Source organism: Rhipicephalus microplus, chromosome 10, assembly GCF_043290135.1.
Source record: "Rhipicephalus microplus isolate Deutch F79 chromosome 10, USDA_Rmic, whole genome shotgun sequence".
In the NCBI taxonomy this organism is placed as follows: Eukaryota; Metazoa; Arthropoda; class Arachnida; order Ixodida; family Ixodidae; genus Rhipicephalus; species Rhipicephalus microplus.
The window spans coordinates 12,686,922-12,700,408 of record NC_134709.1 but is presented as its reverse complement, the minus strand read 5'-3'; the positions used below and the strand labels follow the sequence as shown (position 1 = coordinate 12,700,408).

Here is a 13,487-nt window from a genome sequence, read left to right as displayed (position 1 = left end):
AATAAAATGCATACGAGGTACCCTGCTTATAAGAGATCTCTTATAAAAGACAAGAATTGCTGCCTGGAGCATGCTACTTATAAAAGGGTTTAACTGAATCCAAAAATTCGTTGTAAAGGTTATTCTTCATCCTAACAGTACCTATAGCAAGACCATTTTTCATTTACTTCGTTATAACCAATATTTTGTTATATCCGTGTTCGTAATGTTGAGGTTTGAGTGTGATACAAACTGTAAGGCTCAATGAATGCAACTGTGAATGCAGCATATCAAATCAATACCACGAAATGCAACTGGCGGCTCACCAGATCTGAGCTAGGTCAACCTGAGGAAGACCAGTCTTGAGAAAGGTCCCCTTGACGTCGGCTCCAGTAACAAGCCCGTCCATGTCCGTGTCTAGGCTCGTGAAAAGCTGGCTGAACTTGGCCATTTCTGCAGCGCTGACAACCCACGGAAGCGGCGGCTTGTGGAGGGTCTGTCATAGGGAGGAGAATGCGGTCATTTTGACGGCTTGGTAAAATAGTAACCAAATGGTGCTACAAACTGTTTACTCATGCCGCAGCTGACAAATATTTCCGAGACACACTTGCCGCACAGACATGTGGGGTTTATACCCATATAAAGGTGGCCCCATAAGCCCAAAGACAGACGAAAGAGAAATGAAAAAATTCGATTTAGATTTAGAAAGTCAAAAGCCAAATTCTAAGCAAGATTTACAAAGTAAACGTTGAGAGCTTTAAATTAGCACTACTCAGTTAAGCAATCTAATTAATAAGATTAAGGCATGAAAATCGATGCACGCATAGATCGATAAACACAGGGGTAGCATCAATGCCTGTCCAGCATTTTTGATAATTTTTAATGGCAAATAAAGAGGCAAATGAAATGTTTTTTCAAGCATACTTGCCAATTATTAAGCAGTGCGAAAAACACATTTGGGTGCAGAGGCATAACATAAAGAGGTCAAGTAACTTTGGTGAACTTGTGCATGCACAGCGAGCTCATCAAAAAATGTTTCTCATCCCAGAGTTGGAAAAAATGGAATTATAAGTCCTCTTGCTACAAAAAAGAATGGTGCAGCCACGAAAAGCCACTTTATGAAGCAGCTCAAGACAACTGTCCGTGTGAGCGCAACAAAAAGAAATAACAAAAGGAGCAAATAACAAAATTGCACCTTTTCTTGCTTCTTTTTGTTGCGATTGCAGAACTAAAGTAATACATTTCTAGCCACATGAAGTTCACAAATTACGTTTTAAGTACTGCGAGATACAAAGAGAAACTTCAATTGAAGACTAAAGCATTAAATGTCTGATCGAACATGAAAAGTGCACGTGGCCATTGGCGTTGTAAGGGCTATGAAGGTTGATGATGGCTTGCCGCCGCTGCCATCAGTTGTCAAGGGCTCTGAGGTTCAGCGAACATGTTTACGGTAGCTGGCTCCCCGCCGTCGTCCACATAGCCGATCTTCGCCAGTGAGGAGACGTGTTTTTAGAGACAGAACGAAAGTTTAATACATGATGGAAGAGAGATGGAACTGTGCAGAGATTCAGCCATTATGTACAAAATGTCTTTAGCTTTTATAGCCTGTCGATTCCTTACACAGCAGTCTGACGAAGATGGTGACCACCGTTGTCACAAATCAGGTGACGTTAAGTCTCAGTGATCCACCCACCAGAAAGGGTGCAAATATTGGACCACTCGGCTGATAAGAAACACAGGCGAAAATGTCAAATGAGTACACGAGCGCATCTCACAGAGATGCACCCGGCCTACACCTTCAAAATATCGCAGGGCGAGGAGACCCGTGGAGGGGGAAAGTTAAGCTTCTCTGGGGAGAAGATGCCCGCTGACACGAACGTCAGCAGCGGTCCATGGCTGCGTTCAGCTACATAGTTCTAAAACAGTCTTAAACATGGCAGTCCAGGTGCTCAATTCCTGAACTGTCAGTGCTTTGTGACGAACTGTCAGTGCTTTTTGACGACCTCGCGTAGGCGACAAAAGCTTTGTGGAGAGATTGACTCCATAAGAACTGGAACAGTGGCACAGTCTCGCGCTTTTCAACCCCGTTAAAAAAAAAAAAGTGTTGTTCGCAAAGCTTCTGTCGAGTTTATTGTGACCCAACCACAGCGGACTGCTTCACCCACCTGCAGGACAGCGCCGCGCGGAGTGCTTCCAACCGGGCGCCATTATTGGGGTGAAAGCCTGCTTGCAGACCGGCTCACGCACAAAAGCGTCTGCTAAGACGAACTGCCGAGTCAAACGTAACAGCGTGAACACTAGTAATGTGAAGAATTTCCATTATTTGGTGACATTACCATATGTCACATGTCTCTAAAATTTGTGGTATCATAATGACCCATGATGATTTGATCACGTGACACTTTCGTTTAGTCAAACACAGGCCAATCTCAGAGGCACTGCAAAAACATGCGTGTTGCCGGAAGCTTTTAGGGTGAGGGGACAATACTAATTGCTCAGAAAAAGAAGGCTGCTTTCACCACGAGTCATCCGAGAAAAATGCACAAGGAACTGTCAGGCTGTTAAGAAACAACAAAATTCAACAAGAGTCGATAAGCTGGATGAGCAAGAGATACCCATTGCCTCTCCTAGTACTTGACAAAACACAAGACATAATAAAGAGGAGAGCTGTTCAAGGTTTGTACAAGACTTACATTGTGCAAGGCAATGTCGGGTGCCCCAACGGAAGATGGCGTGCTTGGCCTTCGACGTACTCCAGACATGCCAACCGGAGAGAAGTCCGACGGAATGGTCATTGGCAGCGGACTCTGTTTGGACCGTGGCATCAGCACTGGCGGCAAAATATTCGGGATGGGGCAGTTGTCCAGGGCTTTGTAAACTAGGTGCATTGCCTGCGAGCGTCAGAGAAGCCAGAACTTCTGTTGCAAGCAGTTATCCAGTTCTGAAACTCTGCTCGTGCCTCAATTTTGTCCATAGAGTAACACGACGTGGTTCCGTTTATTTCTTTATTTGATGTGAAAAGTTTATCAGTGGCAAAAACCTGGTCATTTAGCAAAGCCACAATGTACTAGAAACTTCTATTGTTTCAGACTGTTTCAACAAGACTGTGCACATGCCAGAGAAGTTAAGTTTATTATATGGCTAATGCAAGCACCGGGTATAAAGCTGGAATGATTCACCACTCATGTATGAAAGATGACACGCCACACGCCACACCAACGATCAGATTATTGATGATCAATGTCCCTGCTACTGATATCAGAGTGCAGAGACTTGCTTGTATGTAGTACTTCGAATGTTCTTCCTAGGCGCAAGTTAACTCAATAAAGAAAGTTTCACCTTCACCAACTCGAGTTTTACATCCTTTGCCATCCCAACCACTTCACAATATATATTTCAAGGCAAACATATTTATTAACCCTCTTGCACACAGAGATGAACCATTGCCTCAACTTCTCCACCGCCTGGGTCATTGAAATGGAAGTTACCTAACCGCACCAAAAAACGATAGTATTTAGATTTTTGACAAACAAAGACTGAACCACTCAACAAGGACCTTTCTGGAACCAATGAACAAGACAATGCATTGACAAGAGCAGTGGGGACAATGATAATGGAGAAAAAGCCTACCGCTATATAGCGCTACCTTTGGAGCCAACTGGACAGTCACCCCCAAAAGAAAGAGGCCGAAAACGTCATAAAACATAGGGCCAGTCATAAAAGTTAAAAACTAAAGCTTAATTTGGCTGGAGAGCCTCTTTGTTCCGACAGTATATATGCAACAAACAACAAGCTTCATTTAACCCTTTCCGCACCATGGATGAGTGGGGCTTGTCCATGTGCTTTCAGTAAAAACAATGAAGTACGAGCTCAGCTTGTACATGGTACTTTATCTTTTTTTGCACTACAGTGATAGAGCTTCCTACATCTTTTCTTTGCTCTGCCCAGGTAGATGGCAGCAAACATCGAATTCCGGTGTTTTTGAAGCCAAAACTGCAATACAATTACGAGCAGAGCCGTAGAGAACGACATCCTCATTCCCTAACGCCAATATTCACAAGGACTGACACTTTTCGCTACTCCTTTTTCCCACAAACTATAGCTGATTGAAATAAACTAACGGAAGCATTCCCCAAACGCCCGTGACCATTCGTGCAAATACTGTTGTTCTTTTATTACTTCCTTAGAATTGTATCACGACCAAGTTTCTAAATTGCTTTTTTTTCGTCTTACAATCAAAAACATTTTGCAACCTTGTTTTCTGTTTTTGTTATGTATTTTGCTCACCCTGCCACGACTTTTTTGTCTGCAGTATTTTATAAATAAATAAAGAGACAAATATATTAATTCTGACCACCCTAGGTAAGTCAACGACACACTTGCATTTTGCCCCCAACGAAATTCGGCTGGTGGCTGCGAAAAGCAGGAGCAAATTTATTTGTGCGAAGGAACCGAAAGTTTTTCGACCCAGTGCCCTTATTTGGGGACATGACTTATCATACTTCTGCCATTCTTGTGCGCTGTTGCCACAGAAAATACTGAGCTAATGTTAAAATAACTATTGCATGTAATATAAATAGGCAGTTGAATTCAACTTATATAGATATAACATAGCATGCAGCACAATAAGTAGACAATTGTTTACCTTGTAACTACAATTTATTGATGCAAAGTGCACTGTAATTCTATCACTTCCCCTAGCTTTAATTTAGTCTACATAATCTTGGCAAGTTGTATGCATTTATAAAGAGTTGATCATAGCACATGTTGCAAAGGGCTAGGGAGGTCATAAGCAAGATTCAATAGAAAAAAAAAAAGGCCATTTTGGTCAGACGTAGACATAACACCATAGCACAGGAGGGATTGAATAACTAAACTACCACAGCATCTTGCCTATATAGGTAATATTGGAGGAAAAAATCACTGTGAACCTTTTGGAGATTCGGTACATTGATATTTATGTCAAATTACACTGTATGGAATGACCACAGACATTGATATAATCTTCAAATGATAGTCGTCATATGCTTGCCTCATTTAAAACACACATTAACTTACCACAATGAATTCTTCTTCACTCAAGGCACCATCTTGGTCAACATCGCTGAGGTCCCAGATCTATAACAGGTAAAAGACAGAGCTACGTACAAGAAGTAATAATTTACAATACAAAATGCTTAACTCTGATATAGTAGAACTCGTTGTTGGTCTAGTCGGTGCAGAACGTCAAGGAAATACAGCCAGCCAAGGAATGGTCAAACGCAGGAAATGGTGAAGGAGACAGGAAATCGGCTATACTACGAACTCTTTGGCAGCTAGACTGGCCGCTTTCTAACCGCTGGCAAAGAGTGGGTACTCGGCTGCTTTCCTGCCTCCTTCACCGTTTCCTGTATTCGTTCGTTTCTGGCTGGATATATTTCCTTGAAACTCTGGTGTGGCTTAGAGGCATCCATGTGCAAATGTGCATAACATTAAAGGTCTTAAAAGGACCCATACAAAAAATGAAGAATTTCTAAATGCTTTTAAAAGCATTTAGAAATGTGAGTGTGTGCCCACCCGCACGCACACTCACAAAAACCCAGTTTATGCGACGTTCCATGTGTCCACTACAAAAACATGCTAAAGTATAAAAGCAGAACTTGCTTAATCTTTGCACAGCCTAGCCTATTTGGCCGACAGTATTTTCAGTGTCTTCAAGACCCCAGTGTAGATGCTGCTTGGACACTTTGGTAATCATATTGCCACCAGCACGTAGTGGGTCAACAGCAAGAGCGGCTCTCAATCTGGAGGAAAAAGAAGATCGCGTGTCTTCTTCTCTGCTCGAGAGCCAGCCACGACTGACGCATCGTCCTAGAGCTAGCTACCCGGTCGTTCAATAAATCCCCCAGTACTTGTGACTCATCGTGACAAACTGGTGGAAGGTGCTGGGTAGTCTCACGGATGCTGCAGACCCCCCCAGGAAGCCGTAATACGAGTCCAGTGCCAGTCAATACTCCCGTGCATCGGACCAGCCGCCGAATCAGGGGATTGCCTCCGGAAGTCAACGATACTACTCCCACCACGTCAACAAACATGACCAGCACTTCGGTACAAACCTTGCCAACCGGCACGGGAAGCACGTCGTCGAACCGATATACGTTGGAAAGCCCACGGGCACCGACGACGTTCCATGGTACGGAGAACGAAGACGTTGAGGACTGGTTGGCGGACTTCGAGCGCGTAGCCAACTTGAATCAGTGGGACGACGCGGCGAAACTGGGTCGTGTCTACTTCTATCTCGAAGACGGTGCTCGCACGTGGTATCAAAATCGAGAGGAGCAGCTGACGACGTGGCCCGAATTCTGTCGTAGGCTTCTGCAGACATATGCCAGCGCCGACCGCCAAGAAAGAGCTGAACGAGCTATTCTTGCCCGCGTCCAGTCGCCAAACGAAACTGTGACCGCGTACGTCGAAGACATGACGCGTCTCTTCCGACGGGCAGATTCAAGAATGACGGAGGACAAAAAGTTGCGTCACTTGATGCGTGGTGTCAAGGACCAGCTTTTCGCCGGCCTCGTGCGAAGCCCTCCAAAGACGGTCGCGGAGTTCTTGTCTGAAGCCGTGACAATGGAAAAAATGCTACAGCAGCGATCAAACCAATACGACAGGCAAGTCAGTGGCATGTCCACTGCTGACATTTTCGCCGCCGCTGGGACCAGCAATGACTCCTTACGTGAACTCATCCGTAATATCGTACGTGAAGAGTTGCAAAAGGCTGGTGTAACACCTCATCCTACGGTTAGCTCTATTGCAACTGTGATCAAAGATGAGCTGCACCAGGCCCTCCGGGACACTTTGCCTCCTGATACAGCTGTGTCAGCTCCTGTTGAATACCACCGTGGGACAACCTACGCGGAAGCCTTGAAGCGCCCTGCTGCATCGCCGCCATTGTTCGTTCATCCTGTCCCTGCAGTTTCACTCGAGTCAGCGCAGCACATACCATACTACGAAGGCACGTACACGCCACGGCCCCTGCCCTTTGTCCGTGGTGCTTCTGTCGCCCATCGTTCGGTGCAACCGGTCCAGTACATCGACGATCGCCACTCGTCTTCTCGGAAGTCTGATGTCTGGCGCACACCCGATCATCGGCCTCTATGCTTTCACTGCGGAGAAGCTGATCACTTGTACCGCCAGTGCCCATATCGCCGTCTTGGGCTTCGCGGCTTCTCTGCGTACGCGCCGCCACCCCGTTATGGTCAGAGACCACGCGACATCCAAAACTACCTCTCCCAGCAGCATGCACCACCGTCTGCCGGGCGCTCGCGCTCGCCATCACCGAGGCGATTTTCATCAACGCCCCAGCGGTATTCTACCGCACGATCTCCCAGCCCCCGCCGGGAAAACTAGCCGAAGCGACTTCTGGGGGCGGGGTCGCTGAACGTCGAAGCGCTGAAGACCTCCTATTGACGCAGAACCGTACAGAAACTGGTCCGACATCACCTGCTGCTGCAAAGGATAGCCGGCTTTCACTCGACATAGCAGTAACAATTGATGGTTGTGTAGTTAATGCGTTAGTGGACACCGGCGCAGACTATTCCATACTGAGCGGAAAACTGACAACGCAGCTGAAGAAAGTAATCACGCCGTGGCATAACTCGCAGATTCGGACAGCTGGTGGCCATGTCGTTACTCCACTGGGCGCCTGCACAACTAGAGTACAGATTCAAGGGTACACATTCGTAGCAAGCTGCCTTGTTCTACGTGAATGCTCCCGTGACGTCATTCTGGGAGTTGATTTTCTACAGGAAAATGGAGCTATCATTGATCTGAAAGAGCGCCGCGTCACGTTCTCAGCCCAGCGAGCAATCAACGTGCAGGATGACGGAATGCGTGTCGACGTACTCCGTATTTCTGAACAGAGCGTGACGCTTCCTCCCCGAGCCAGTGTTCTAGTCGACGTAACATGCTGTGGTTTGAGCGATGGCGATGTGGTGGCCGAGACAAATTTAGAACACCTCCTGCAGCAAGGCATATGTGTAGCGAGAAGTGTAATACACGTTCGTGACGGCCGATCTGAATTGCTCGTTACCAACTTTAGCAACGAGCATCGACACCTTTTCCGTGGCACTTCGATAGCGTTTGCCCACGAAGTAGCAAACGTAACCAACTGTCTCACGTCAGAAATCGTGGATAACGCAGACACATCAATGAGCAACATTGACATCAATCCTGATCTGTCCACCGATAACCAGACTGCGCTGCGAGCGCTCTTGTTCGAGTACAGGTCTTGCTTCGCAAGTTGCTCAAAGATCCGCCAGACGTCCATCACTCAACACAGGATCATCACGTACGAGGACGCACGCCCAATACACCAGCACCCCTACCGCGTGTCGGCTAAAGAACGTGAAGCGATACGTACGCAAGTTCGCGAGATGCTTGACGATGGCGTTATCGAACCATCCAACAGCCCGTGGTCATCTCCAGTCGTGCTTGTCAAAAAGAAGGATGGGTCGCTACGCTTCTGCGTCGATTACCGAAAGCTTAACAACGTGACCAAAAAGGATGTGTACCCGCTACCACGTATCGACGATTCGCTCGATAGACTTCGTCGTGCCCATTATTTCACTTCTCTCGATCTCAAAAGCGGGTACTGGCAAATCGAGGTAGATCAGCGAGACCGCGAAAAGACAGCCTTCGTGACTCCAGACGGCCTATACCAATTTCGAGTACTCCCTTTCGGCTTGTGTTCAGCGCCGGCAACTTTCCAGCGAATGATGGACACTGTCCTCACAGGGCTGAAGTGGCAGACTTGTCTTGTCTACCTTGATGATGTGGTGGTCTTCTCTACCACGTTCGAGCAGCACCTTCACCGCCTGCGCAGCGTGCTGGAGGCTATCCGATCGGCGGACCTCACACTAAAACCACAGAAGTGGCACTTCGGCTATAAAGAACTAAAATTTCTTGGACATGTAGTTAGCGCCGAAGGAATCCGTCCCGATCCGGACAAGCTTGCCGCTGTTGCCGAATTACCAGCTCCTGTCGATAAGAAAGCCGTCCGGCGCTTCCTTGGTTTGTGCGCCTACTATCGCCGATTCATTCATGGCTTTTCACAAATAGCAGAACCTCTGACTCGTCTCACAAGGGACGACACGCCGTTTGTCTGGGAAAACGAGCAACAAGCAGCTTTTGATGAGCTGCGACAGCGCATGCAATCAGCGCCCGTTCTCGCTCATTTCGACGATGATGCTGACACGGAGGTCCATACCGACGCTAGTAATATTGGGCTCGGTGCAGTGATCGTTCAGCGTCAAGAGGACATCGAAAGAGTGATAGCCTACGCCAGCCGCTCTCTATCCCGTGCCGAGGCGAATTATTCCACTACGGAGAAAGAGTGCCTCGCAGTCGTGTGGGCAATCACCAAGTTCCGCCCGTACCTTTATGGTCGTCCCTTCAAGATAGTGACGGACCACCACGCCCTCTGCTGGTTGGCAAGCCTGCGCGACCCTTCAGGACGGCTAGCACGGTGGAGCTTGCGGCTGCAGGAATTTGACGTCACCATCGTCCATAAGTCCGGCCGTAAGCATGAAGACGCTGACACACTGTCACGCGCACCCCTTCTTGTCGTCAGTCAGGATGCAGAGGAAGACGAAGGCTTTCTGGGCGCCATTAGCTCATCAGACTTGAGTAAATGGCAGCGGGATGACGCAGAGATTCGTCCGATCATCGATCATTTAGAGGGCCAGGACACAATCATACCACGTCATTTATTCCGCTCGTTGCCATCGTTCTGCCTTCGAGATGGTGTGCTGTACAAGAAGAACGCTCGTTCGAACAACCGTGCCTACCTCCTGGTGGTTCCTCGAGACATGCGAGACGACGTCCTCTTCGCTTGCCATGACGAACCCACATCCGGTCATCTGGGCTACTCACGGACACTTGCCAGAGTGAGTGAGAGGTACTATTGGCCAGGACTTTCGGCAAGCGTCAAGAAGTACGTCAAGAGCTGTCGGGAATGTCAGCGCCGAAAGCAACCATCTGTTAAGCCAGCTGGTTTGCTTCAGCCGATTGAAGCACCTTGCACGCCATTCGACCAAGTCGGCATGGACATTCTCGGGCCATTTCCCCTGTCTGCGGACAGCAACAAATGGGTGATCGTCGCGACCGACTATTTGACACGCTACGCTGAAACCCAAGCGATCCCACGAGCCACGGCTTCTGAGGTAGCACAATTTTTCATGCGCCACATCGTGTTACGACACGGTGCTCCTTCCAGTGTAATAACGGACAGAGGGACGGCATTCACGGCGCAGCTTACGGACGAAGTTTTCAAACTGAGCAACACCAGACACCGAAGGACAACTGCGTACCACCCGCAAACCAACGGACTTACCGAGCGACTGAATAAGACCCTCGCAGACATGATCTCAATGTACATCGACGTACAGCACAAAACATGGGACCGGATCTTACCTTACGTGACCTTCGCGTATAATACCGCCGTGCAAGAGACCACGCGATTCACGCCATTTCGGCTTCTCTACGGCCGCGAAGTACAGACCATGCTAGACTCCATGCTACCGTGTCAAGACGAAGACGAGTTGGCAACTGACGCCGAAGAATTCGCAGAGCGTGCTGAGGAAGCCCGGCAGCTCGCGCGACTGCACATCGGCCAGCAACAGCAGGCAGACGCACGACGCTATAATACCCGCCACAGAGAAGTGTTTTACAGCCCCGGAGATCAAATTTGGGTGTGGACGCCCGTCCGCCGCCGTGGCCTTAGTGAAAAGTTGCTGAGCCGGTACTTTGGCCCATATAAAGTGTTACGCCGCGTCAGTGACGTGAACTACGAAGTGGTTCCGGACTCAACACCCCATGCACGGAGTAGGACACGGCTGAGGCCGGACGTCGTTCATGTGTTGGGCATGAAACCATTTATTGCGCGTGTCTCGTAACTTTTCATTTACTGTACAGCATGCTTTGTGTTTTTTTTGTTTATTTGTGTGAACTTGCTTTCTCGTTCATTGACGTTTCTTATTTTGGCATGCTCTTCAATCTTTACTTTCACTTTATCCGAATTTCCAATTTCTTTTTCACGTGCCTATGTTGTAGCATCGCGGTGATGCTACGTACTTTTCTTTCCTCTTTTTGGGACTTGTTTTTTTTTTCTTTTCGGAAGGGGGGATAATGCCACCAGCACGTAGTGGGTCAACAGCAAGAGCGGCTCTCAATCTGGAGGAAAAAGAAGATCGCGTGTCTTCTTCTCTGCTCGAGAGCCAGCCACGACTGACGCATCGTCCTAGAGCTAGCTACCCGGTCGTTCAATAAATCCCCCAGTACTTGTGACTCATCGTGACAATATAAAACGTGGAGACTAGACATGCCCACAAACGCATACAACCCTGTGAGCGTGCCGTGCACTCTATCACTCAGTTTTTTAACCCTACCAGACGCACTCTATGAAGAACTGTCTGTAAATGCATCAAATCTGCATGTCACTTCAAAGAACTCTATAATCTACAGCAACAAAAACAATGTCACTAGTTAACTTATGCATTTTATAACAATCAAATTTTAATATAACCTATCCTGTAGTCATTTCTCATCTGTTTTTGCATAAGTAAATCAAGTCCATGGCTATAACTGCAGTACAAACTTGTTTTCGTTTATTCTAATTTCGATCCAAGAAAAATACTTCTCCTGTGGTTATTGCAAAGCGGCATGTGGAAAAACTCGACCAAACATGGTAGTGCCTTCAGCAAAGTGTACACTGCAAGATGAAGTTAAATTAAGACATTTATTATCCAGGAAGTTCAACTTGTCCACAGCTCAACAAGTCTTGCTTTATCTTAGTCACTAGTCAACAAAACTAACCAAGACAAGTGGTGTACACAATTGTGTATAAACAGCCTCAAAGGGATAAGGTGAATCTAGCCATCAAGACAAGGAACTTACCTTTCCCAGCACATCCACAGGAAGCTTCGAGTTAAGCATCACCTGCAAGCGCCAAGCATTGTTAGTTTTCATTTATCACTAGGTTCCCCATCCGTATAACCGCAACAAGACGCTTTACCGGTTTAACTTTGGTTCCAGGGAGCTTTCCAGCTACAGGTCCCAAGGAGTTGAACATCTCGACATACTTGGTTTGCTCCAAGGGCTTTCAGAAGGAAAAAAAAAAAACAAATATTTAATAAATGTCAATGACCTTTCTCTTACTGCTCCAATATTCACAACAGGTTTTACAAAACGTTCACCGATTAAGCTGCTCACCTTCACCGACCAATCTATATTTGTGCTTCGAACTTGTTCAGCCTGTGTAAAGAGAAGACATTTCATAACAGCTTAAAACAGACTACCTAGTACAGCTTGACACAGCATAACCTCTTGAACTATTCTATTACTTCTTGGTGAGCTTAGTATGTTTGACAACAAGTCTGAATTAATGTTAAAGAGACACTAAAGAGAAAAACAATTTTTCTCGTATAAGTAAATTACCTTTTCACAATATTGAAAAACAAAACACACTTGCTGCGAGAATATGGTACGTGAGAACACAAAAAGAAAATATGGGTGGCGATTCCATGTCGAGGTTCCCGCACCAGTCCCCGGGATAACAGATTGACTGCTTCTAATTCCCAATTGGTAAAAATGACTTGCATCGTCTTCTGAGGGAGCCGGAAAGTTAATATACTAAGTGTCAGAAACTTTCGTTGGGCTAATGTGGCCAACATAAAAAAAACAACTGCAATCCTTAAATGCAAAACTTTCTACACCGATTTCCTCATTTATCAATGAACCTATGATAGTGAAACAAATTGCAAGAGAGTTTTTGAAGTATAATTTTTCAATATGAACTAACTTGTTTGACTAGAGTCTAACAAAAAAAATGTGTTTTACCAGAAAAATACAAGCAATATCTTCATTTCCTACAACGAATCGTAACATACTGCGACAGAGTAAAGCGGCGTCATATTTTGCACACACTTAACCTTTCAACCACAATGCAAGAGAAAGAGAGTCAAACATCCAAATATTGGTGACACGATCTACACAGGCGTCAGTTCAGCAGAAAGCGTACCACTGGTTTTCAATTCAAATTGTGGTTAGTGCCTCTAATGGTGAAGCGCTAGAACAGGACAAAAAAAAGACTATACCATATTTGGTGGTGGCGCAGGCAACGTCAGATTTGCCAGTAAAGGCTGTTTGCCATTCTGCACGAGGGCGACCAGCTTGAGCGCGACAAAGAAGCCTCGCTTGTCAAGGAACCCTTTCCCGCCAGCATCGGAAAGGTCCCAAATCTGCAATGCCCACAAACAGCCAAGTGTCGCAATCAACCGCATAAATTGAAACAAGAGCCCCGCATAATATGTCAAACCACAAAATTTTTCATGCAGAACTGAGCTGAAATACTATGAGGATGAGCAGAATGATGTGCTGGAGCTATCTGTTATTGCCAACCCCTTCAAGAAACCAATGAATGTAGGGTCTGAAAGTGACACATTGATTTGTGCCTGCTCTTAAATTAGCATAAG

The 13,487-nt window shown here is 46.5% G+C and overlaps 1 protein-coding gene across 3 annotated transcripts in view; it reads right to left on the bottom strand.

Annotated features, from left to right (window-relative positions):
* The window catches only part of Eps-15 (Epidermal growth factor receptor pathway substrate 15), a 35,684-nt gene that overhangs the window by 18,487 nt on the left and 3,710 nt on the right, over positions 1-13,487 (bottom strand). For all 3 annotated transcript variants that reach the window (XM_037432475.2, XM_037432476.2, XM_037432477.2), the window contains exons 4-10: positions 13,110-13,253; positions 12,226-12,267; positions 12,029-12,112; positions 11,911-11,952; positions 5,038-5,097; positions 2,673-2,870; positions 306-475 (exon numbers count right to left, since the gene is read on the bottom strand). In XM_037432475.2, the coding sequence (XP_037288372.2) occupies positions 306-475; positions 2,673-2,870; positions 5,038-5,097; positions 11,911-11,952; positions 12,029-12,112; positions 12,226-12,267; positions 13,110-13,253 (740 nt within the window). The remainder of the gene's footprint in view (positions 1-305; positions 476-2,672; positions 2,871-5,037; positions 5,098-11,910; positions 11,953-12,028; positions 12,113-12,225; positions 12,268-13,109; positions 13,254-13,487) is intronic.